Source organism: Gavialis gangeticus, unplaced genomic scaffold (genome assembly GCF_001723915.1).
Source record: "Gavialis gangeticus isolate Ggan-Ray unplaced genomic scaffold, GavGan_comp1, whole genome shotgun sequence".
Taxonomy (NCBI): domain Eukaryota; kingdom Metazoa; phylum Chordata; order Crocodylia; family Gavialidae; genus Gavialis; species Gavialis gangeticus.
In genome coordinates this window covers 213,232,747-213,258,910 of record NW_017729032.1, presented here as the reverse complement: position 1 = coordinate 213,258,910, position 26,164 = coordinate 213,232,747, and the positions used below count along the sequence as shown (strand labels likewise).

General features: G+C 39.5%; 1 protein-coding gene across 5 annotated transcripts in view; it reads left to right on the top strand.

Moving 5' to 3' along the window:
- The window catches only part of DYRK1A (dual specificity tyrosine phosphorylation regulated kinase 1A), a 170,525-nt gene that overhangs the window by 46,827 nt on the left and 97,534 nt on the right, over positions 1-26,164 (top strand). For all 5 annotated transcript variants that reach the window (XM_019524612.1, XM_019524610.1, XM_019524609.1 and 2 more), the window contains one exon: positions 20,458-20,533. In XM_019524612.1, the coding sequence (XP_019380157.1) occupies positions 20,524-20,533 (10 nt within the window). In that variant the 5' untranslated portion in view covers positions 20,458-20,523. The remainder of the gene's footprint in view (positions 1-20,457; positions 20,534-26,164) is intronic.

Here is a 26,164-nt window from a genome sequence, read left to right as displayed (position 1 = left end):
CTGCGTGGGGATCTCCTCACTGCTGTGAGCTCCATACTGCCCTGGTGACATGTCTTCTGTGTGTGCCACTGCTTTGAGGGGTGCAACCCTACGCTGCTGCTCTCACCGCAGCCCCACACACAGGAGGCGCATTGCCAGGGCAGTGCAGAGTGAGCAGGAGCAAGCACCTTAGCTGCTTTCTGCCATGCCGGGTGGAGCCTGCTGGGCTGTGGAGACCCTGGGGGAGGGAAGCAGGGTGGCAGGGAACTGCAGGCTGAAGCGGAGAAGTTGCTCACCACTGCGAGCTCTGTGCTGCCCTGGCAACGCACCTCCTGCACGTGGGGCTGCAGTGAGAACAGCAGTGCAAGGTTGTGCCCCTCAAAACAACAGCACGCATGGGGTCGTGTCACCAGGGCAGCGCGGAGCTTGCAGCGGCAAGGAGATCCCCACGTTGCCCCACTGCTTCCTGCTGTGCCAGGTTGTGCCCACTCCTTTGTTTCCGGTTCCATGAAGATATTGTGGAGGTTTTGTGGGAAGAAAGCCAGCATCTGTCTTGGGCTTTTGAAGATAATGTGCTCATTTTGACTGTTCAGCTGTGTCTGTGAAATGTAGATATTCATCCCACCCTTAGATGCAGCACACCTTGTTGCTCAATCATCTCTTCTGCCTGGCCTCCTCATGGTGCACTTCTTGTCTCATGCCTCTCATGGTTTAATCATTTTAGTATTCTTTCCACTCATGACTGACTTCAGACAGAAAAGCTTCATGGCTACAGCTGTAGTTGGAGAAATCCAGATTAAATTTGCTCATCACCACTCCATTTAAGGGTAAATTATTCAGAGAAGCTCTGGATTGAACTCTGCAGGATTTGGAGGATGAGAAGAAAGCACATGGAGTTGGAGAAGTCTGTTTCCTATTGGAATTTGCTCCTTTGTCTTGATTAAGGAACTCCTCAAAGCAAGGGTCTCCAGAAACAGAATTAAGTGGGTGAAGTCTACCAAACTAAAGAGTTTCAATGTAGGAAAGTGAGCCTTGCTTCTTTTTATTTTTCATTATTTGACTAAAGAGGGGAGTAAGTGGGCTTGGGACACCACCCTTACCTGGGTTCCTGGGGGGCCTCTTGGGGTTGCACCAGTGTTTTTTTTTGTTTGTTTTTTAAAAAGTTTGTTTACATTTAAAAAGAATCAATGTAGAGTTCAAGTGACTTGGTGTGCTGTAAGAAAGTTTCATGTAATTTAACTGAAAAGTGCTTTTTAACAATATATCAAGCTTCTTTTGTGCAGCAAGTTCTAGAGGTGTCTTGGTTTCAGTAGAGGAAAACATTCTGGGATCCTTCAAGTTAAAAGGTGCTATACAAATGCAAATAATGTGCCTAGTGCACCTCTGAGCATTTGGGACATTTCAGTACATAAATACCCATTTACTTGACTCAAAATATTTTTTAATTACCTTATACAATGGGATTTGGAAGATCCTCAGGGATCAATGATTAAGGGGAAGACTTATTTTTTAAGGCATATATGATGGCAGCCAACAGCATAATGCCTATGGATTTTTTTTTTTATTGCATATAAAAATATTTTTTAAATCTCATTTTATAATAGCCACAGTAGGACTTTGCATTATTCAGCCAAGCATTCTGAAAGGGTTACTTTGTAAACATCTTGCTTGTCTTATTAGAATCCTTTAAGTCTTTAAATATATGATAAATGCAAATGAAACTGGTAATGTGGGTGAGAGGGAGTGAAACTGTTTTGCATCATGGTCTGGGATAGAATATAATCAAGAAGACGCATTTGGAACAAGGAACCAGTGGTTAAAATCCGGTAGTTTGTGTTCATCTTAACTAAAAATGTAATGATAGATCACTGGAAAGCTGGAGTACACCTTATTTAACTGTCTGCGCTCACAGTGCATCAGCCTTTTGGCTATCGTTCCACTTGCCATTTTTATTTCATTCTAATTGCTGGATTGTTTTAATGGTTTTCAGTAGCTGCTCTTGAAAACCATGGAAGTTGGAAGCCAATGTTCTATTCTAAAAGATTGTAATTTTACATTTTAAATGGTACAATGTACTTGTCTAGTCAGTGAGATGTTTACTGAAGTGTTGCAGTTGACGTTTGTGGGGTAAATTTGGAGGTGCTTAAAACAATTAGCTTTGCGTCTTGTGCTCTTTTTTTTTTATCATTAAAAGCATTTAAATGGAGGTTCTAACCCTGACAGCCCTTGTAATAGTTTTTCAAACCATGGTCATGAACATGTATATTGAAGTAACTTTTAACAAAGTATATACACGTAGCATAACTCTTTTTAAAATTTCATAACCCATGTCTAAGTAGTGGGACCCAGTGGAAACAAATTAGAATTACCAGTACATTTGATGAACCTCAGCCATGTTGCAGAGATCTACAAGTTGTGGAGATGGTGTACACTTACCTTCCCATGATTGTGTTTTGTCTGATTTTTAGTCCAGTACTTCCTCAATTAAAGGGACCCACTTGTTGTCTGATTGTTATTTATGATAACAGCGAAGTACTATAAAATGCTCAAAGCGTACTGTAGTTAGAAAAGACTAAAGAAAAGTAGGGACATCCACATAGCCTAAGACCTAGGATATCTGCAGAATAAAGAACTATAAATATGCATTTGTATACATTTGTCTTACATTTTTAAAGTTTTCATTCCAACAACAGGGAAGATTTCATTTTTCAAAATGACAACTTTTATTTCTGGAGCAGAAGTCTACAGCAGGTGCTAGAAATGGCATATACAACACATTTCACAACTGAAAGAATAGCACAATACATGGGTTCCTACCTAAGCAGGATGAACTGGCTTACAGTGTCTTGGAAATTATTGCAATGAAGATGCTATTGTCAGTTCTGTCCACTGTAGACAACAGAAGGACTCAAAAAGCAGGTCGTAGTATATATCATGTTGGTAGCAGGTGAATGAAACCTCAAACAGCATCTTTCCACGCCACCTGGTTTTCCTACAGCCCCAGATGCCCACTATGCTTTCTCATGTACCCAGACCACATAATTGCCGGACAAAGCACCATGAATTATGACTGTGTATACACATTAAATAATCTGGCAAAATTCTTCCGGGTTGTTTTTCTTGGTAGAAAAAAATTCCTAGAGCCACATATACAGATATTTGAATGCTAAGGCCCTGAAGAGTGGAGTGCTAGCAGTGCTGACACTGTGTAACTGGAGGCGGAGGGGGACTTTTCCATGCTCCCTTAGTCTGCCTGGTGACAGATGGTAGCAGTACATAGGTCAGCCCTGATTAGCTGACCTAGACTGGCCAGGGTCATCCTGTGTTTTCCTGCAGCATGGTGTCCAGATTTGTGAAGAGGATGTGTTCTGTGCCCTGTTTTAGCAGCAAAGTCCAGTGAGAATCCACTCTTTCCCTGGGGGGTGGCAGATGCTGGAGGACTATGCTCCATTGGAGAGAGGCCACCAGCATGTACAGATGTTTTTTTCCTAGAATAGTCATTTTTATTCTGGGAGGGAAATCCTGATCATCTTGTGATTTTTCTCTTCGGAGAAACTGAAGGTCTATATGAGGCCTATAATGTTTCTCCAAATGGAGTACCATAGCAGTCTGTCCTGGGCCTGATACTGTTCAACATAATTGTTTAGATGCCAGAATAGAGGGCTTCCTCGGCAGATTTGCAGATGACACAAAACTGGGAATGTTTGCAAATAAGCACAATTCAGAACAATTTTGATAGATTGGAAAGCTGGGCTAAAGCGAACAGGGCAAGTTCTGTGCTGATAAACGTGAGGGGCTGTACCTTGGGAAGAATGAGCAAAAACAGATATGAGGTAGATATATGGCAAACCTATCTTCAGGAGATGCCTAGAATCTTGAGTTTCTTCCCACTGCTACCACTTGCCCAAGGAGCAGGTTGAGGTTTTTGTTGGATAGCTCTCTATCCCAGGAAACCTTAGCTCTGCAGCCTTTATACTGGAACTTGCAGCCATGGCAAAGGATTCTGCAGCCAGGTGGCCCCCCCCATTCTTGGGTTGAGAGAGAAATTTTAGGTCTCCCTTTCTCTGGAAAGGGTAGCTTGGGAGTATAACTTGCCCAGAAATCACTCTTTCCACTGGCAATCAGTAAGGAGAATTTATTACATGGGATAAAGGAATAATTCAGGCAAAACTGACTGTAGGCTTGGAGATAGAAAGCAAAATGAGAACTTACCCTCTCACCTGACTTTTCCTTAGCCTTTCTGAGAGTTTTGCCAGCTTCCCCAGAAATCAGCCTTCCTGCCAGCCCTGGCTGCCGGGGTCTCTGTCACAGGCAGGCTGTGTCCAGAGGTACTCAGCCTAATGTCCCCTTCTGCCTGTGTCTGAGAGGGGCAATTGTTTTTTGGTACGCGTGCCTCAGTCCCTTGCTGAACCATGTCCAACATTATAAAGATACACATAACACAATGTAATCTATACAGTGGTAAAATATATGGGGTGTGTACTGGTAAATGAATCCAGCATAATGTGGGCTATCTGGTGAGACCTCATAGGGAATATCAGTACAGTAAAACGCAAGAAAATATTCATGACACAATGCAGACTCCCAAAACATAACTGGGTTTGTGACAGCTGGCTGGATGGCAGTACTATGGAGAAGGCTCTAGAACAGCGTTTCTCAACCCATGGGTTGTAACCTAAAAATGGGTTGCTAGAATATATGAAAGGGTCATGAACAAACTTTAAAAATGGATGAACAAAATGGATTCTTCTTTAACATGGGAAACCATGGTTTTTCCCTTGCAGGCTGGTAGAGCTCCAGGCTGTGAGGGTCTGCTTGGGGCCCCAGGTGCCACCCGCCCCACACACTGGCCATGGATGTTTACAAATGGGTCCCCATGCAAAAAAAGGTTGAGAGCCACTGGTTTAGAAGGCTTGGTGAGTCTGCAGCATGGTATGACTGCAAAAACAGGTAATTCAGTTTTGCGCTGCATCAGTAGAAGCATTGGATACAAGACGTGGTTGAGCCTCTTTACTCACCCCTGGTTTGGCCTCCTCTATAGTACTGATCAAGTTAGAGAGGATCCAGAGGTGGGGGGATAGAAATGATAAAGGTTTTGGAAGGCAAGCCATTTTAGGACAGGGTGAAATTAGTCGGGATATTCAGCTTGTGGTAAAGGCAATTAAGTGAGGGCACGACCTATCTAAAGTGCTTCCATAAAGAAGAGGGAGAATACCTTTTGTTCATTGGGGCAGAGAGTAGGACCCACAGCAATGGCTCAAAATTGCAACGAAGTAGGTTTACTTTGGATACTAGGAAAAGCTTCACTGTTAGAGCAGTGAGGCAGTATAAAGACTGCCTAGGGAAGCTGTGGGATCTCCATTAGAGATTTTCAAGAGGAATTGAGTATGTGTTGGTTAGGGATGTTTTGGGAGTAGTTATGCTCTGTGCATGCTGTAAAAAACAACAGTTGGTAACCCTGGAGCCTCAGGGAGACAGAGGTGGGGAGGTGGGAATTATGGATCACTGAGGAGAGCTGTACAGTGCAGAGCATGTGTGTGTTGAAGAGGACAGTGTACAGCAGCAGAAGAACGAAGCAGAGCTCTGTAATTGGCTTAGTTGCAAAAAAAAAATTAAAGTGATTGGGACGTATTTAGGGAGGGGAAAGGTCAACACAAAGGGAATATGATATGTACTAGCCAATTGCCAGTCAAGAATGACAGGGCAGCAGGGAGGGAGGGAAGGCTGGGATGGAGTGCTGTCACCTGGGATAGGGTGCCATGCTGCTGCTGTTCTGCCTCTTGCAGGGAGAGGGGTGGGGAAGCCACCCTGTGTCCGGTCCTCAGCACATCTTTGGAATCATGGTGGCACTGCCCCCAGGCTTGGAGCACTCTGATTGGCTGTTTCTGTCAGCCAATCAGAGTGTGACTAAAGCATTAGGGTCAGACAGATGTAGGCTTTTATAATATTAGAATAGTTATTTGCTCTCCCCAGATTGCAGAACATTGAGGATAGTGTTTCCCCTCCCCTTACCCCAAGAGATGTTAGGGTTTTGTTTGTTTTTTCTCCTGCCTTTAGAAGTATTGGCTGTTGGTTGCATCCAGCGTTGGGAATTTTGACTGAGGTGTTCTCGTGCTTCTGTCCCCTGATTAGAGCATGTTGCCATACTGCACAGGGACAGACTGTTCACCACATTTGAGATCACAACAAACAGATTCAGATGGACTCTGGGGTTTTTTGCCTTTCTCTGTCAGAGGGCACTGTCCTCTTCTTTTAGGTAGCTTGTAGTGACAGGATTATGACAGTGCTCTGATTTTTCTCCTGATTTGTGTGCAACGGGTTAAAGTGTTCCAGGTGTTTTGGGACAAATGTGCCTTGTACTTGTATGGTAAGATTGTTTCTATAGTTTTAGGACTAGGTTAAACAAGCACTGGTATGGGATGGTTTGAATAGGTATGTACCTGCTGTGAACAGGGGGCTGGACTGGATGATTTGGGGTCCCTTCCAGCCCTATTTTTTATTATTTATATAACTGTGTGTGTTATGATACTATGTATTTTACAGCATAGGTACTAAAGACATGTCCAGGGTTGGATAAAATCAGCGATTTTTAGGGGGAAAAAAAGGATTTTTTATTTAAATCAGATTTTTTTATTCTAATCAGATATTTTTGATTTAATAATATTTTGATTTTTTGTTAAGATGCTTTTTAAAAAAAACACATAAAGATAGTTTTAACTTAAGATTGTAAAAGCTCAAAAATATCATCTTGGAAAAGGGATTATAACTTTTAATTGTATACTATTTTAGACAATGTATTCATGTAACCTATTTATAAAACTTCTAAAAAGGTTACAACAGGCCATGGATGATATTAGGGGCCCAATCTTATGGGGATCCCAGAGACTCTTGTATAGATTAGTAAAGATCAAAGAAAACTACTTTACCCAATAGGACTCAGTGCTCAGTCTAGAAGATCCCATTGAGCATCTGTGATACTTAGTTTCAGTTTTCGAACTGTGGATTTGTGTCTCTAGAGATCATAGGCAGACAAGGTTCTTTGGGTAGATGTGATATCTTTTATTAGACCAACTAAATAGTTGGAAAAATTGTTCTTTGCCAGCTTCTGTGCACAAACACCCTTCTTTAGGCATAGGGAGAGTTTATTATTTCCAGAGATAACATCCTTGTTAACAGCAGTATATGGAGATAGGAGATAACAGACCTGATTACCTACCCATCAGCCCTCTTGTGTCTCTGCAAGTTTGTGTACACAGAGTCAAGCGCTTACCTTCCTCTAAAAGGGCAAAGTTTCAAGAAGTTCAGTGAATAAAGCAGATCAAACAAGAATGCACTTTTTGTAGAAAACAATGATTCAATCGAGGCTTTCTGACCTGTGATTTAAATTGATTTGATTTAAATCAAATCCACCTTGATTGTGTTAGGAAATGTGAGGTGAGCATATGAAACATCATCTTTTAAAGAAATCATGTGTTGGCAGTACTTTTTCACAATGGAAAGACTGATCCAGCCTCCTTTTACCAATATATGAAACAGTTTCAGTGAGTGCCATTTAAATAGCTTATAATATTTATATAACAATACATGGAAATAACTTCTATACCAACATACTTAAATTGAACAAACACTTTCTATTTTGGAATTGTAGTCAATCTTACCACATCTTGATCCTATGTGAATTTGAGAGGCTGTTGGTTCCAGTGATCATGTATGCGTAACTTTTTAATAGTCATTGTTTACGTACAAGAAAGCTGATTACACATTACTAAGACAGCCGTGCTGTTCCAAAATTTTGACAGCCCTCAAGCAGTAGTTTTGAATATTTCAGCTGGTATGGCTGGGGGATGGATAGCCACTGCTGTAGAATAACTTTGCTTCTCTTGATGGAAGGATGGCAGTGTAAATAGAGCATCATGAGTGCATCAAATTTGAATTTTATGTCACTTACTTGACAGTATCAAGAACCATATTTACTTGTATCCAACATGAGGTTTCCCCCCTTCTCCCTCAAATCTGTATTGGGGTGGGGGAAGCCTTGTTTTGGATTTGATTGGCCTGGCTTTGAGCTTGAGTGGCTCATGCTGTGGGGGAGGGGGCACATGGCAGGGGGAACACAGGGTGTACTCCAGAGGGAGACTGCCTTATTGGGGGAGAGACCCTTGGTGTGTGGTTTGGGGGGAAGCCTCCCACCTGCTTACCTTCTGCTGTGACCCTGATCCAGCGTGGTCTGGAGCTGCCCAGGCCTGTGACCGTCTTAGAGGCAGGGCTGCCACAGAAAGTAAGTAATGGTGGGGGAGGCAGTTGGTTGGTGGGGGCAGGCCGTGGAGAGTAAATGGTAGGAGGGGCAGAACTTGGGGGACATACAGTAGGGGTGGACAAGTTACTGGGGGGGGCAGGGACAGGCATGGGGACAAAAGGGCACGGTGGCAAGGGATGGTAGTCTGGCCATTTTCCTCCCCTTCCCCCTCCAATGCTGCTTTCCTTGCTGCAGCAGTTGGGGGAGGTGAATTTAATCCAGTCATTAGAGAATTTAAGACAGTAATATCCAGTAATTAGAAATTTATAATTTTCATGTATAAAATCTAACTATTGAGAGTTTATTTTACATTTGAGTTCTTGGTTTCAGGTAAATATGGTAGAAAAAGATCATGACTACCCTCACACATGTATAGTACCTAATATAGCTAACCAAATCAATAGGGCTAGCATTTATTTTTCAAAGGCCTCCTCTACACATTATAGTTATTGCATAATTAACTGATTAATTTTACAATTACCTGCAGACCAGCTATATGTACAGAGTAGCCAGCATGTGATAAAAGGTTCCAACAAGCTATAAAGTCAGATCTCAAAAATGTGTATTAACTATAGAGCTAGTTGCTATTGAGCTTTAATTTGCACATGTAGCAGGGTTCCCCTTTTTGCTGGGAGCCCTGTCAGCTGACAGGGTTTCCAGCTGCAGGGATGCACCAAGCCCAGAGTGAAACCTTCTAGCCCTAGGGATTGCTGCAGCTGTGACCCCGAGGGTCTGGGGATTACACCGCCAAGCCCAAGGGACTGCAGCAGCTGTAATCACTCTTGCGGTGATTTCCCAGGCCTGGGGGTGCGTGGGATGCCCCCACGTTTGGGAGCACTTCAGCTGGGGTACGTGGGGCTCCCAGCTGCTGGAGTTTGTCAGTGCAGGGGACAAAGGATCGGGCTTCCTCTGCACCAGCAATAGGTGTGATGGGATCTAAAGCATGATTCAACTATCATGCCTCCTGCCCTGCATGTGTTACATAGCAGGAAGCGCGGTTGTGTGAATTGCACATTAGATCTCATTGTGCCTTTATCTGCATGTGTAGAGGGCCAAGATGTAATTTTACATTTTTATATATTGTATTAATATAGAAGTATAGAAATTCTATTGCTGGAATTTCAGTATCTGAGCTGATATATTAGCATTAGAGATCTCATTTTTTTCTTCAACCAATTTAAAAATCTCTGAAACCATAGACCTAGTTTAAAATTGATTCTATCCTGTGTTTAGCCATAGAAAGGACCATATTTTAGACTTATAAAAATGTTGTACTTTTTTCCTGTATTTGAGTTGACTATAACCAGGGACTAAGTAGCACTGGCTAATTCTAGTGCATCATCTAGCCTAGGGACATGAAAGTTATCCAGCCTCATGGGCTGGATGGGGGATTGCAGATGGTGGAGCCAGCATACAGGACCAGCCACGTACAGCCACATCTAGAATCAGTGATTTGCTCACAGTACCTTAGCTCAGATAATGATTTGTGACTTTCTTCAACAGCCAAATTGAAACTTCCTAGCTGCTACATGAGCCACACCTTGTGACTCTTGATTTAAAGTCTAATACATTGTCATGGTTTTATAAGTTTGAACTTTTCAGATTAGCAGTGTATATTAGAATTGGTTTTGAAGTTATAAATTAGAAACTATGTTGAGAGCTTGGTACAGGTGAGCCATATCAGTAAAGCTGAAGATGAATAGACCAAATGTGAATAGATGTGCACTTGTACAAATGGAGATGTTTGCTAATTTAAAGATTAGCTTTTCTTATTTTTAAGTTCCCTCCTTAATCAGGGTGTAAAAGACCCTCACTGAATTGATTGGTTATTATTCTGTCAAATGAACAAAGAATGTTGAAAAGCAGGAATAACATTTTTTCATCTCTCTGTTATTAACTTGAGTATTTCACTGCTGATCAGTTTAGTGAAAACAGCCAGTTAAGATGTTTATTTCACAAAACCAGATAACCTGGTACTTCTTTGAAGACTTTTGGGTTACAGGTAAGCTGTTAAAAGAGTCAAACCATGTGAGCAGTAGTATTTTTTTACTAAATTATTTAATGTACTGAGTGGCAGGTATACCTACAATAGGTGTTTCAATACATAAAACCAGTAATACAACATGCAAACCTTTATTTGAACGTATGAATCTGTGCACCTGATTTTTTTCACACCTTTGCTTTGTAAATGATCACAAATAAAGTTGTGGTCAATCTACTCTTTAATATGCTGCATAATAGGTACTGAAAGCTGAAGTTCTTTCATACCTATTTGGACTGAAAATAACCAGTTTTATTAAAATATACAAGTGAAGCATTGCAACAGCAAACAACAAAACAAAATAAGAAATCAAACCCCAAACCAAACTAACTTATAATGCAAATGTTAAGGTTTCTTGTCCATTTCTATGTATAAACTGGTCTAATTAGGTACAAGGGTCTAAGAACCTTTGAAAGGGGTCAAGTGTACTTTAAATGCATAATAATCCATTTCAGCCACTATTTCGGCTCATAGCTGTCATAAGTCGCTCATTCTTCATACATGCTTCTTTTGTTTTTGTTCTTTTTAATTCCTGCAAATTAACCCACTCTCACTGTCACTCTCACTCTCATTCTTTACTTGAATCCAAGGCAACTCTGAATTTAAGACCACCCCTAATAATTAGATTCCATGTGTAAAACTTAGAGGTTGTTTTATAATTTTCCATGCGTAGTATCTAATTATTGGAGGGTTGTCTTAAATTCACCCCCCTTCCCAGCTGCAGCAGGAGGGCATGCGGGGGGGCGGGGGGAGGAGAAGAGTCAGTCAGCAGGTGGCCCCTCCTTCCCCTGCTCCCCCCTTTCCACCCTGCAGCCTCTGCCCCCCCATAGGGCCTGCCCTCCTGCCTTTTCCCCCAGAGTCTGTGCCCCCCCAACTGCTCCCAGCAGCTTCTGCTCCCTCCCTGCTTACTGTTAGGTGCAGCTCTGGTTCCATTTCTTCCCAGAGCATGGAGGGCATGGAAGCTTCAGTCCCTGCCTGGCCACACAGCAGTGGCTGTGGCAGCTCTGGCTCCGCTCTGCCCTTAACCTGGGCTTAGGGTTGGAGTTGAAGCTGCAGGAGCTGCCTGCCTCCTCTCTCCCACCTGCCTTGTATTCAAATCCAAGATGAGAACTTCCTCTCATATTGAATGGGGGGGGGCACCTCAGCTTGGAGTTGAGTAAACAAAACAACTATAACCATTCTGCATATACTGTAAGAACAGTATTTTAGAACACGACAATTATGTGCGATTTAGGAACTAGTACTGGAAGTTGATAGTTTGTGGGACTGGATTGTAACGTTTAAATTTCAACATTATTTTTGCTTTCTATAATGCATTATTTTAATTGGAGTACATAGTATGTATATTTACAGATTGTTGTCCCTTTTTTTAATGTTGCAGATTTTTTCCTCATGCTATTTGTGTGTCACTATTGGTGATTGTTAATGTAGCTACAAGAATAGGTTGCTGTAGATAGAGAATAAAACAGAAGCAATTAGTATTTTGGATCCTATGCCAATATTCCATTCCATGCTAATGTGGCTTGCTTTGGCTAATATGTAGTCTAGGATGGTCTTAATTTTTTATTAAGAATTTATGCTTTTCAGATTAAAGTTTACTTGTTAACACAGGCTTAGTGATATCAAGTATTGAGGGCCATTGACCTCAACCTTACGCTTCTCTGTCAGCAGTGCAGTTGTAAGAAATGCAAAGATTCTCATGCACTTCAGAAGTATTGCTGTTGCCATTCCAAGTTACAGAATAGCCTTTTCTGTGGAGAGTAGTTTTTCCAAAGGCTGCTGTTAGACTATAAAATCTTTACATTATTTAAGGAAGGTCCCATCTCATGTTTTGTGAAACACAGGGTGGATAAATATCAACAATTTTTTTTTAAATAAAAAAACAATATTTTTATTTAAATCAGATTTTTTGATTGATTGTATATTTTTATTTTTTTTTGTTAGGATGCTTTTAAAAAATAAACCTATATATAGTTTAAATTTAAGATAAGTTAAAACTGAGAGAGATCATCATGGAATAGGTATTATAACTTCTAATTATAAACTATTTGAGAAATATTGCTGGATAAAGTGTATGAGAAAAACTGAACAGTGTGCAAAAAGTTTAGAGAGGAAAGTTGTTAACCTGAGTCTTGATGGGTGGAACAATGTCCACAGTGATCCAGTAATATGTATTTGGATGACAACAGAAAAAGGGACTGTTTACCAGAAACAATTGATACATCAGGAAATGCACCCAGAAGAATACTTACAAGAAGTAGCAGTAAAAGTTATAACAAACTGTGAAAAAAAATCAAATGCCTAGTATGCAGCTTTGTCACAGACAATATAGCAAATGTATCAAAGATGAGAAGAAATCTAGAAGAAAGTGAAGAAAACCCAAGCTAATAACATATCGCTGCAGTGCTCATTTCATGGACCTCTTAGCCAAAGACTTCAGTGCTCCAGAAATAAAGGCTAATGTTGGTGAAATTGTGAAATACTTCTGTAACAGCCACTTTGCAGCAGTGGCTCTGAAGAAAGCAGGAGCAATGAAACTAACTCTCCCAGAAGATGTGCAGTGGAACTCAGTAGTGGACTGTTTCAGGAGATATCTTGAGAACTGGCTTAATCTGATGACAATTTGTGAACAAAATGGTGACAAAATAAATGGAACTGTCATAGCCAAAGTTTTCAACATTGGGCTAAAGAGAAATACAGAATGTATGCTGACTAACCTGAAGCCTGTTTCCATAGCCTTGAACAAAGTGCAGGGAAATTGTTGTTTTATTGCTGATGCTGTTGGAATTTGGAAGGGACTGAGACCTTGAAAAGAGAAATGTGCAATGACAGAGTTAAATTACAGGCATTAAAAAAATGAATGGATCAATCACTATCTCCAGCTCATTTTCTTGCCAATATTCTCGATACTTAGTACCAGGGTCAGCCCTTAGCTGCTGAAGAAGAGGAGTTGGCTATGACATGGACATCCAGCAATCATTCCTCCATAATACCAACTATAATACATTTCAGGGTTAAGGGTGAACTAGTCAAGAAATGTATGTTTGCTAATGAGTTTTAAAGAAAGTCATACCAGTAAACTGGTGAAAGTCACTCAAGCACCAGGATCCATCAGAGGCTGTTGAAGTGATAATCCAGCTTTTAACAGCAGTAACTTCTTTACATGACTTCTGAGGAGAGGCTGAGGGAAATGGGCTTATTTAGTTTAGAGAAGAGAAGACTGGGAGGGGATTTAATAGCAGCCTTCAACTACTTGATGGGAGGTTTGAAAGAGGATGGAGGTAAATTGGGTTCAGTGGTTATGGATAACAGAACAAGGACCAACCATCTCAAGTTGCAGCAAGGGAAGTTTAGGTTAGATATTAGGAGGAATTTTCTCACTAGGAAGGCAGTAAAGTAATGGGACAAGTTATCCAGAGAGGCTGTGGACTCTCCTTCCTTGGAGGTTTGTAAGACCCAGCTAGACAAAGCTTTTGGTTGGGATGATGTAGTTGGGGCTAATCCTGTTTTGAGCAGGGGGTTGTGCCAGATGTGACCTCCTGAGATCCCTTTCAACCCTAATTTTTTATGATTCCTCTGCATGTGTAAAAAGAATATTTTCTTCCTTTGGACTAATTCATTTAAAAGTAAGAAATCACTTGGGAACAGAAAAAGCAGGAAAGCTTATCTTTCTTTTCCAGTCTATGAATAAACAGGAAGAGGAAGGTGAAGACTGAGTTTGCTGCATAACCCAGTATTTTTAAGTTTTTGATGTTGACCTGGCTGAACTAATCTATTTAATTTTTGTTAAAAACACATGTCACATTTATAACTAAAATGGTTAAAGATTCAAAAATACATATGCTTGTTTTGTTAAAATAATTATACATGCTTGTAGTTAAAGAAAAATATCTAAAATTAGTTTGCTGTAGTTAAACAAAACAATTTAAATGTAATTCAGTTTTCTGATGTAGCTGCAAAATTAATCTGGAAAAAAAATCAAAATAAATCACTGCTTTAATGTGTATAGTGTGTGGCTTCTAAAAATGAAACCTACATCTATCTCTTGAGTTGTGAATAATATGTATTAAGGTTATATCAAACAAGAATGCACTTTTTGTAGAAAACTATTAAATTGAGGCTTCCTGACTAGTGATTTAAACTGTGTTTGAAATTGATCTGATTTAAATCAAATCCACCCTGGTGAAAACAGTTACATTGTGCAAATAAAGTTAATCTGTATAGAGTGTGTTTTAAAAAAAACACACACTTTTGTCTCTTGCAGAACTCTGTATATGATGACTGATCCTTTTAAAACTTTCATTTCAGTTTGTCCTGCGAGCATGATTTAATATTACAGAGCAAAAGTGAATAAAAATGTTTTCTACAGTGCTAATTTTAATTTATGAATTGTTTCCCTGTTTCTAGTCCTGTTTGTTTTATTCTAAAATAAGAAGTATTTTAAGCACGTCAGAGTTTAGAAATGTTTTCTAAAATTTCTTTAAAATACAAATGAAATCTTAATAAAATATTAATATTGTTATTTCAGGTACTTGAGGCATTAAGATGATGAAATGTGGACTTTAAGTAGTTTTATAAGTGCCTAGTTGCTTCAGTCAGGTTTGGTATCCCATTGTGCCGATCTCAGAAAGCTCGGTTAGATTTGAGATCCGGTGTAGTGAGTTTGCCATACAAAAAAGTATGATATGCAAGAATGTACAAACACGGATCGTTTCTGGACCCAAAAATATTTTTTCTGTCTCTTTTTTTATCTGGACATTTGTGATAATTTCAGAGACTGCTTGGTTCTCAATGCATAGCTCTTAAAATACTTTCTTTATTAGAACACAGACCTCTGCTTGGCTGATATTACTGTTTTTACCCAAATCCAAGATGCTTTTGATTTTAGAGGATACCTTTACATTCTATGCATGGACAATTTTATAAATTTGTTATAACAACCTATGTGTAGAATCTAATTATTGGAGTGTTGTCTTAATTTTTGTCTATTCTCTCCACTGGTGTGGTAGGGAAAGCAGCAGCAGCAGTGGGGCAGGCAGCCTGACCCCCGTCCCTTGCTCCTCTGCGACTTTCTATTCCTGACCTCCACTTGCCACCCCCTGCCTGTCCTCACCATATCTCCCCTCCCTCTAACCCTTCACTACTGCTTACTTTAAGCCACATATCATCTTCCAGTCCAGGGCATAGCGCACATGGGGGCCCCAGACCTGGCCAGACAGCAGTGGAGATGACAGCTTTGACCCTGGGGCAATCAGCTGTGGTGACCTTGGCCCCAGGTCAGGGCTGGGGTTGGAGCTGGAGCTGCAGCAGCAGCAGCAGCAGCAGCAGCAGCAGCAGCAGCAGCTTTCCTGCCACTGCACAGTTTCCCCTGCACTCTTCCTTCCCTCTTGCTCTGTCCAGCCTTTTCCGTGGGCGGCATACAGTATGGTTTGGATTCATAGATTGTAAGACCGGAAGGGACCTTGGAAGATCATCCTGTCCACCCCCTGCACCAAGCAGAAAAGGTAACTGGGGGTCAGGTGAGCCCAGCAAGGTGAATGTCTAGTCTCCTTTTGAAGATTTCCAGGGTAGGTGATCTCACCACCTCTGGAGGGAGCTTATTCCACAGTCTGGACACCCTGACTGTGAAGAATTTGTTCCTAATGCTGAGCCTGAATCATTCTTCCAGGAGTTCGTGGCCATTATTCCTAGTTTTTCCCTTGGGTGCCCTGGTGAACGGGTGCTCACTGAGCCCTTGATGTACTCCCCTAGTGTAGCAATAAGCTACTACCAGGTCCCCCCATAGCCTTCTTTTCTTCAGGCTGAAGAGTCCCACATCCCTCAGCCATTACTCATATGACTTGCCATATAAGACTCTGATCATACAGGTGGCTCTTCTTTGGACTCTGTCAAGCTTGTCCATGTCCGTGTTAAAGTGTGGTGCCCAGAACTAGACTCAGTACTCTAATAGCCGTCTCACCAGTGCTGAGTAGAGTGGAAGAATCACTGGTTTTGCTGGAGGTACATTGGTTGATGCATACCAGAGTATTATTTGCCCTACTGGCTACAGCATCGCACTGCTGACTTATATTCATGTTGTGGTCTATTATTACCCCCCCGTGCCTTTCACTTGTGGTGCTAGTCAGTTTGGTGCCGCCAAGCCTAGAGGTGTGTTGGGGGGTTGCTCATCCTGAGGTGGAGCACTTTACATTTCTCAGTGTTCAACTTCATCAGGTTCTGATCTGCCCAATTTGCCTGTCTAAGTCCGCCTGTATTTGTAGCTTATCTTCAAGCATGACCACGCTCCCCCATTACTTGGTATCATCTGCAGACTTGGCTAGTGAGCTCTTCACCCCCACATCCAAATAATAAAGTTGTTGAAAAGTACTGGACCAAGCACCGACCCCTGTGAAATACCACTGCCCACTTCTCGCTGGGATGACAGATCCATTCACTACGACTCTCTGGGTCCTATCCTGCAGCCAATTTCTCACCCACCTGACTGTCTTGGAGTTAAGCCCATAATCCTCCAATTTTCTTGTGAGGACATCATGGGGTACTAGATTAAAGGCCTTTTGGAAGTCAAGGTATACAATGTCAACCTGCTGTCTCGTGTCCAGGTGGCAAATTACCTGGTCATAGAAGGAGATGAGGTTGGTGAGGCAAGACCTGCCTGCGATGAAGTCATGCTGCCTGTCATTCAGAATCTTACCTTCCGTAAGCTTATTGCAGATAGGCTCCTTGGTGAACTTTTCTACGATTTTCCCTAGGATGGAAGTTAGGTTGATTCACCTGTAGTTACCCGGGTCCTCTCTCCTGCCCTTCTTGTGAATGGGTACCCCTTCTAGTCCTGAGGGACTTCTCCAGAGTGCCATGAGTTGTGGTAGAGTTTCTCCAGGGGTTCTGCAATGAGTTTGGCCAGCTGCTTCAGCACTTTTGGATGAAGTTCATTTGGTCCTACTTGTATGTCTATTTTTTTTAATTGGTCATACACCAATTCTCTGACAGTAGTAGGAAGGCAATTATTCTTGTTATGCTCATCCTCTGCTCTACCTGGCGTTGTTTTCCCCTTGCCCCGGTGAAAAACTGAGGCAAAGTAGTCATTCAGGAGTTCAGCGTTCTCCTGGGTGCCGCTAACCAGCTCTTCTGAGTTGCTGAGCAAGAGCCTCGCGCTCCTATTTGTTTTTTACAGGTCTCTCCTATGCCATCTCCCTCTGCATTCGGGGCATCAGCCACCTTGTCCTCGGCTGGTACTCAAATCTAAGATGAGGTTTTTTTTTCCTAGTGCTTGGTGGGGATAACACTTTGTTCTTGGATTTGAGTGAACCTGATATTTCTATAACTTTTTAGTGTGTTGTTACTCTTACCAGTCTTAAGGAGGCAAAACATATGCTTGACTATGATGTGTGATGTGGCTGCTTGCTTACATCCACACATTTCATAAAAATTGATTTCCTGTTCTTAGGAGTTTTCTTTTACTATTTCTAAATCTTTATTATCTGTAGATCATTCTACTGAAATCTCTCTGGATTGTCCTGGAATTTAAACCTGCTTATGGGATACCCTTCTAGTTTGACAACTTCTGTATTTTCTCCAGAGAACCTGTAAAGTGCAATGTAGCATAAGATAGGGAAGTTTGTGTTGGAGTTCAGCATTTCAGCAAAACATCCTGTAGTAGTCAGTAAGCAACAGCAAGCATAAGTATGTGTTCGTGGATAATTGCTTCAAAATTGCTTCACCATTGGGAAAGAACCAGTCAGGATAATAATAAGAATGTTAGATTCTTAGTCCCAGTGTCTGCTAGATAACTGTGTTTCAACCTGTGGTCTATAGACCCCTGGGGTCTGCAGTCTGTGACTCGGGGGTTTGCTAAATTTGTCTATGATCAATCAAAAATATGTGAATACCCACACTTACAATTCAAAGGGGTCTGCACCTCCATTCAAATTTTTTAGGGATCTGTAAATGTAAAAAGTTTGAAAAACACTCTGCTGGACCGTGCTCTGTAATATTGGTGTCATACTTTTTCAGAACATGATGACCATTGCTCAATATTACATCATATTTAACTTCATTTAATTCACTTAGGTATCTTGCTAACTTTTATAAAAAGTGTTTATATAAGGCAGGTTTCTTCACTGAATTGTCAATAAAATCACCAATATATTTTCGTTTAGACATATGGCCAGTTTCCTATACAATGCATGGGGGAGAAGTGAGTGTCTCAACGGGATTTATAACAGACAGTATGGCAGGACATGGGTTGTGGGGGAGTAGAAATGCACTTAATCTTGCTAAGACATAATACCACAGAGGTTTGAAATACCACTTCTTGAGGACTAGATTAGGATTCATAGCCTGCAACCCTCTCCTGGAGTGATTCACCTATATTGGCCCTTTTGGAAACAGATGTCTTTTGCTCTTATTTTTAAAAAGCATGTAGTGGTAGCAATATTCTTTTTTTTTATGATTGCCTAATGATTAGTGCTTGCCAAGGAAGTGGGGAAATAGGGTCCAGTGCTTTCCTCACCATTAGAAAGTATGATCCCATAACTCTCCATTCTATGGAGAGAAGTCTAACAGGTAGATAGAAGTGTAAAACTTTACCTCTTCTGCTGAAAGTGTGTTACTGTTTAGAAGATGGTGTCACAGAGCACAAGAAGGGGAATGACTTAGTTAGCTCACTGATTGGGGTTTCCATCTGGGAGAGAGGAGTCTAGGCAGGACTGCTTGCTCTAACAACTGTTTCTGATTTTATCTAATAACTGTTTTATATAAAAGCCAAATGATATCTGTATTTCATATTAAAAATGGGTGCTCTTTCCTATGTTCTGGAATGAAAGTAGCCATAGTGATTGCATTTTGTGCTGAACTCGCTTCTGCTGTCGCTTGGGCATCCTCAGAGTGTGTCTAGTGGATTAAATTTGTTAAGGTACTTGGGTACAGAGGTGTCTAGTTAGTGGATTCTTAGCAGCCTTACGCATGAGATTAAGTGCTGAACTGCACCTGTTCTGGGTATGTACCACAGCAAATTGCCGAGTGTTTAAGGAGCTTCCTGGCAAATATTTAGGCACGTAAAAGGTTTGGGTTGTGGGTTTGAAGATTATACTCATAAGTTTGGGCACCCAAGTTAAATATGTTAAGTTTGGGAAAACAAATAGTTATTGTTTGTGGTTTGTATTTCAGGAATGGTTTGAATAGTGATCTGGTTTCTCCCAAGGGATGCAGAGTAGAATAGAGAAACTTGCATCCCCAAATATGAATAACGGAAAATGCAAATTTTGCAAAACAATTAAACATCCAATTAGTTAACTAAGAGGAATTGTTCCCTAAAATACAGAGTTTTTACTAAGTATTTTCATATTCTATTTCAGTTGTATAGTATTTAGAATTTTATTTTGAAGTATATTTGAAGCATGAAGCCATTTTGGTTTGTTTTTTTTAAATAAAATAAAAAAGTCATGTCCAGTGTTTTTCTTTATAGCCGCTTCTTGCTGTTTTTTATTATTGCTAGAGCTTTATCATGAACAACTTGCCTTTTCTTTCTGCTTCATTTTGTAATGAAACTATTTTTCTAATTTTGGGAATATATTAATATTTGGAAGTGAAAGAACTAAATTCAACATCATGCAAAATCAAGCAAAAGATGGACTGCATCACAAGTCCATTTTCATTCATGTATGTTTATATGTCTGTTCTTTTATAAGGATTGCTTAAAATCATACTTGATGTTGTTTGTTTTATAATATTTTAGGTATCTACAACATAATATCCAAAGATATTTAAGATCTTTTCAAGCTGAGTATATACTGGTATCTTTGTTTTGGGAACCTGAGACATGAATTAGCTAAAGGCCTAATTTTAAAAAATTGGCACTGACAGACTTGTACACAGACTCACACAATTTGTGATTGATGATTGTGAACAGAAAACAGGTCTTTGGACTTCTGGGTGTATCCTGTAACAATTGAACAATTCTACTTCCTATTAAAAAGTTCCATCTCCTTTCTAGTTGTATGTATATTGATAGTATTTGCAGCCCAGTGCCACACAAAAGAGTGTTTCCTTCCCTAAAGATAGGAAGTAATATTTTAAAATTATCAGGATAGTGATATATTGTGTTCTTGACTCTTGTTCTAATATAGTCTTTTTCATTTTACAGTGTGGTTTGCTGCTGGACTCTTCCCCCCACACCCCCACAGGATGATATGAGACTTGAAAGAAGACGATGCATACAGGTGATCTTCGTTTTGAAAATACATAGAGGAAGAAAGATCTATATACATATGTTCCTTCTACTGTGTTCGCATTTGTTTATCTTAACCTCACAAACTGCATCATTCAAACCATCATAAATGTTACAGAACAGTAGAAAACATTGAAGCCATTTGGATTTTTGAAGCTTCAGGAAGGATGCTGTGAAATTGTGTAGCAGGAAAACAGTTTTCCTGAGTGTAAATACATTCTTTTCTAGTTGACTCTCACAAGATGGTCAAGGCAGTCAGACTGCTGAAAGAGGATACTGCTCTGAGTTATTTAAACCTTCCTTTTATTCTATTTCCAATTACAAATTTTCCATTAAGTGTTATCTAGTTACTAGTATATAATTTACAGTTTTAAAATACTGCATTTTTTTTTTATTTAAACAATTATTGGTTTGATTGAAACTGATTTCATCAAGGAAACAGTCAACAGTATTTGAACCTTATCTCACATTAATAGATTTAAGCATTGTATGGGTTTTGCAAAAGGTGGTGATCTAACAGTGATTTTTTGTAACAACTAAACATTCTTCAAGTTAGTGCTTTTCTAAAAGAGTACTTGGACATACCAAAATGAGCATGATTGCTTCTATTGATTAAGAGCAGGTTATTTCCAAATATACTTGTAAATTGTTGTCTTGGGAGTATGGCTAATAAATTGTCATAAAGAGCGATTGGTAGTCCACAGATCTTCAGTGGACTTGAAGCTCTATAAAATAGTAATTGTAGAGTACATAGCTGAATGTCTTGTTTCTGCAAAGGTTTATAATCTATTGCTCATATCTCCAGGCTTATAAATGTGAAAAATACAAAACAAGGTGGGTCTTTATTATTTGTTTGTTCCACTTTAAAACCCACGCATGCTTAATTAAGACAGAAAGGATAGTTGGGTTTATGCATGCATGCAGATGATTTCCTGATTGACAGTCCTTGGTTCCATCAGTCATTCATGCATAAACAGCTTTACAGGGTGTATTTATATGGAAGGAGTTGGATTAACTCCAAGATGCTGTAAATTTATATATTTTTCTCTCCAAATCAAGCCCTTTCATTCTATTTAAATATCTGAAAAGTTGCATGGTGATGGTTAAAGTAACATTTGAGCTAAATGGCTGTAAATGTTGTTATAAATCGTTCATCTAAAGGTGATATTCATTCACTTTAAAATATCTTTGCAGTATATTATTTAGCATCTCTACATTAGCTCTGTTAATGTACCCTAAAATTACTGGATGTCTGTGGAACAGGCAGCTGATCTGGTTGCAGACTAAGATTATTGTTGATTTGTTAATTTTGTCTGATTGTTAACATTCGAAATATGACATGGAGTTAAATATTGAGAGAAAAAAAGTTTTAAAGTTTTTAAAAGTACTCACCCTACAACTAAAAGGGTTGAGTTTGATGCCAAATATTGCTTTATAATGTAAGATGCTGTTGAGGGGATGAGAACTATGTTGTTTGATTTGATCTAATTTGAAGTCAATTTATGCTCAACTATTTTTAGTTTTTGGTCAAAGCTTTTGATCATTACCATTGAACTTATGGTTTATAAAATTAAACTTTTATCCAAGCTTTAAAAATCAGAAATTACTCATTTTAAAACCATATCTACCAAAGCCCAAACTCTTGGTTTTTGGGAGAGGTTCTAGGTTGTAGAATTCAGGATTTTGAGGTATCATGAAATAGGAGTATAGAGAATAATATAAATTTCCAATAAGAAAGGTAACTTGAAAGAAAAGGTTTGTATTTTGGGATTGATAATTATAGCACACCATATGAATGCCATGCATTGAAGAATGCCCCTTTTTAACTTTCTGTAAACCTAGCATATACTGTAATGAATCTGCTGAGCAGTGGTATGTCAACAAAGGCTGTGATTTAATCTGTTGATAGTACATCTGCTGATGCCTGTCTCAAGTTTGAAGTGGAGGGTGAGAGCTCAGCCAGGAATAGGAAGATTTTGTGGCAGTTGAGGACATTTGGAAAGCTGAAGGGATAGCATCAAGGGCAGCAGTTCCTGATGGCTTTTCACAGTGATTGAGCTGGGGTTTTTAGAAATGCTGGTGCATTAGATGTATTTTGGTTTAAGTTTTATAGTGCAATAAACAAAGTGCACTACAATCTATAATAGGCCACAGTAACCAATGGCCTTTAGGTCCTGTCTGTCCCAAGGAACCGTGGCTTCAACAGTGGGAGCCTATGCCTGTGCTGCATCATGCTGTGGTTGGGCAGCAGGGGAGCTCCACTCAGGCCACACCACGGCTGAGCAGTAAAGAGAAGCAGTGGAAGATGGCTGGGTCTTGTTGCTGGCCCATGTCAGACAGGAGGTTGATCATTCTGGGCCCTTGCTTGAAAATGTTGCTGACCCCTGATCTATAAAGTAGAAGTGTAGTGGTGCACACTGAATAATCTAGAGGAGTTGAATGGTAAGCAAGTTTTCCCTTCTGTAAAGCCCACAACAGTAGATTCGTAAACAGGAAAGGAGGTATTTTGAAGTTACATTTATGTGAAGTTGTATCTTTGTAAAACAAGATTGGCAGGTCACTTTATTCTATGAATTTCTTGATTCTTTCTAACACTCATTAGATTTATGGATTTGTCAGTTAATATGGCCTTGTTTAGACAATTAAAAAGAATCCTTTGGAAAACTAATAAGGGATATGGATTTAGTTTTTAGGATGTACAATTTTGATTTCTTGGGTATATTAAGCTTGAAAGCAATTCTGTTGAATTTTTTTTTTTTGTGAGGGAGGAACTTTGGGACTACGCATCATTCTGCTGCTGTTAGTACTGTGGTATCTCTCAGATCAGGGACTTATGCAGGGTAGAATACAAGCTCAAAGTGGGCGTGCCTACCCACATGCTTTAATGCACAGTAGATTATTTTACTGAGCATTAAAGTGTCATGTAAAAAACCATGGCATTACTCTAACGGACGGTAAAATAGTCTACTACACATTAAGTGTCACTAAAAACTGTGCAAATACACTGCTGCGCAGTGTACTGCACATTAATTTAGTACCTCACATTGGAGATACTAAACTTAATGCGCTTTAGAAAAGGTGCATTAATGTATGCATAGACACACCCAGTAAGAGTGGAGTTCCTACCTGAAAGTCTACAGTCTAAATCAGAGGTGGCCAACCTGCAGGTCCAGAGCCACATGCGGCTCTTCAGAAGTTAATATATGTGTCCTTGAATCTTTGAACGAGCACATGGTGACCAACTTTGGAAGCTGGTCACTGTGTGCTTGTGCAAAGATTCAAGAAGACATATATTAACTTCTGAAGAGCTGCATGTGGCTCCGGACCTGCAGGATGGCCACCCCTGATCTAAAGAGTCAGTGACATGTTGGGTTCTGCCTCTACTTCTGAAGAGCTGAAAAGAAACTTTTTAACACGCTATTCTAGCTCTGTAAATTAGTTTTACAGTGGACATTTTATTTTTCTCCTTCCTTGGTTTTGCTCTTCTTAACTAGCAGATGTATTGGGCATCCAATTAAGGATAATTGTCTGAGTTTTGAAAATTTGAAGGAGGACAAGAGTGAGTTTTCTTTTGAACATATTCATGAGAGGACTAGCCTAGATCTTCTAATCCAGTGAGGTCCAATCCTTTTGATAAGTGTAATAGAATTTAGCTCCATACCCTCCTTGAGTGCCACTTCTATCCTTTTACCTGTCTGATCTGCTCTCTGCTCCTTGCTCTGCCTGCCACTGTGCTGTCTGTCCCCTCCCTGTCTAATCTGCTGTGTAACACTTAAGATGTGTGTGCTTTAGGTTGGACACCTCTATTTTAATATCTGTCCACACAAATTATGATGGAAATACTAAAAAAAATCAATTTTCCTCACTGTATAGTGACCCTACACAGAGGATTATTTAAAGATACATTTAGGATGAATTAGTGCACTTGTAAAACAGATAAAATAAGATTGCAGTCTTGAGCAACTTTCCAATGAGTAAGTCCTCGGATAAAGTTTCCCAAGGAGTAATTAGAATTCCATGATTTCTTAAGGCTACCCACAAGAACTGTGGTGAAAAACAGTATTGGGGATATCCACCCATGCTTAAAACTTGGTGTTGGGCAGTTTATAATTGGATATTTACTAAACTATATTTTGTTGGTGGTTGGTCAAGCTCATGTTTGTGTACGTGGCTCCAAAAAGTTGGCTGCATAAAGTAACATTGATATTTTGGGAGTATGGATTTACTGTGCAAAAGAATTTATCAAATATTAATTTTACTTTAAAAAGCCACATAAATAGTTATCAAAAAGATCAGAGTAGACAAGGTATCATATTTACATTTATATTTATATTACAATGAAGTGTGTAATAATACTGTACAATACAATATGATGTTAATTTCCTGAATGTCTTGTGAAAATATTTTGAGTATACCATAACCAGAGGATTGATAAATGTTGAAAACTGGAGGATGTTAAGCAGTTGTATATACAATTTAAAAGATTTTCGAACTTTTAATATCATAGTGTCATAATACTTTATTTTATTTTCAGAATATTTTTCCTCTATAGTAGAGGGAAAAAGCTTCAATAATGCTACTTCTGACACTATAATAAAACAGTGATGGAATATAATACCTCAGGAGAGTTTTACTGTTTTAGTCTTCAAATTTGTGACATCTATTATAATTATTTGGTAAAGGCAGAACAAAAGCCTTCTGGGAAATAACTAATACAATGCCGGAATTATATATTTGTTAAATATGCTTTTGGTTTTATATAATAGTAAAACTAAAATGGCAGTGGATCATACCTCTTACAGATGACTTTGAGATACCGTATTTAAACGGTCAGCTTTCTTAAAGTGGTTTTTATATAGAAAATATAGAAAGAACTTGTTGTGCTATATTATGAACAGAAAGATCTGATATTGCTGTTTTACTTTGTGTAATTTATTTCTTATCTCGGTATACTGGAGCTGCTTTCTGTGTCGTTAGTTATTAAAAGCTACTCTAATATTTATTAAGAATTTCTAGTATTTAATAGATATTCACTGATGCTTCTCTTTACCACATTTGAATAATTTTCTTTTATTGAAATAATAAATACTAGGAAATTCATGTTATTACATAGAATCAATGGTCCTGCCTCTAGACTTGCCTGTGTAGAGTTCCATTTTTAAAAGTATGCAACTTCTAAATAAAGTTAAATAGAAGGCTGACTTTGGCACTGAACAAGAAACCTCTCTAAGGAAGTAAATATTGGATCCACATGCTGATTTGATACTAGCATGATAAGCTACTTCTGTTTGTTTTTTAGTTCTGGTTGTTGGCTCTTGTGTTCCACTCTAAATGTATTTTATTTAGTCTTTTTTTAACATCTGTGTGGAAAACTGGTACTGGCATTGTTCATGCTGTTGCAAGTCTGGGTAGGATGGATTACCTCCCTAGGAAAGAGCCAACCTTGGATGAAAGGGAATCTCATTGGCAATGTTAGCTATAGATAATGAACATTATGATTTTTTTTCTCTTGCGGGTAGATTGCTCCCCATTCTTCAGTAGAGCCAGGAAAAAAGTAAAGTCTTATGTCTGTAGTGGAAAGGAGGAATTAGATATATACTGAAAATAAATCCGCTACTCAAGG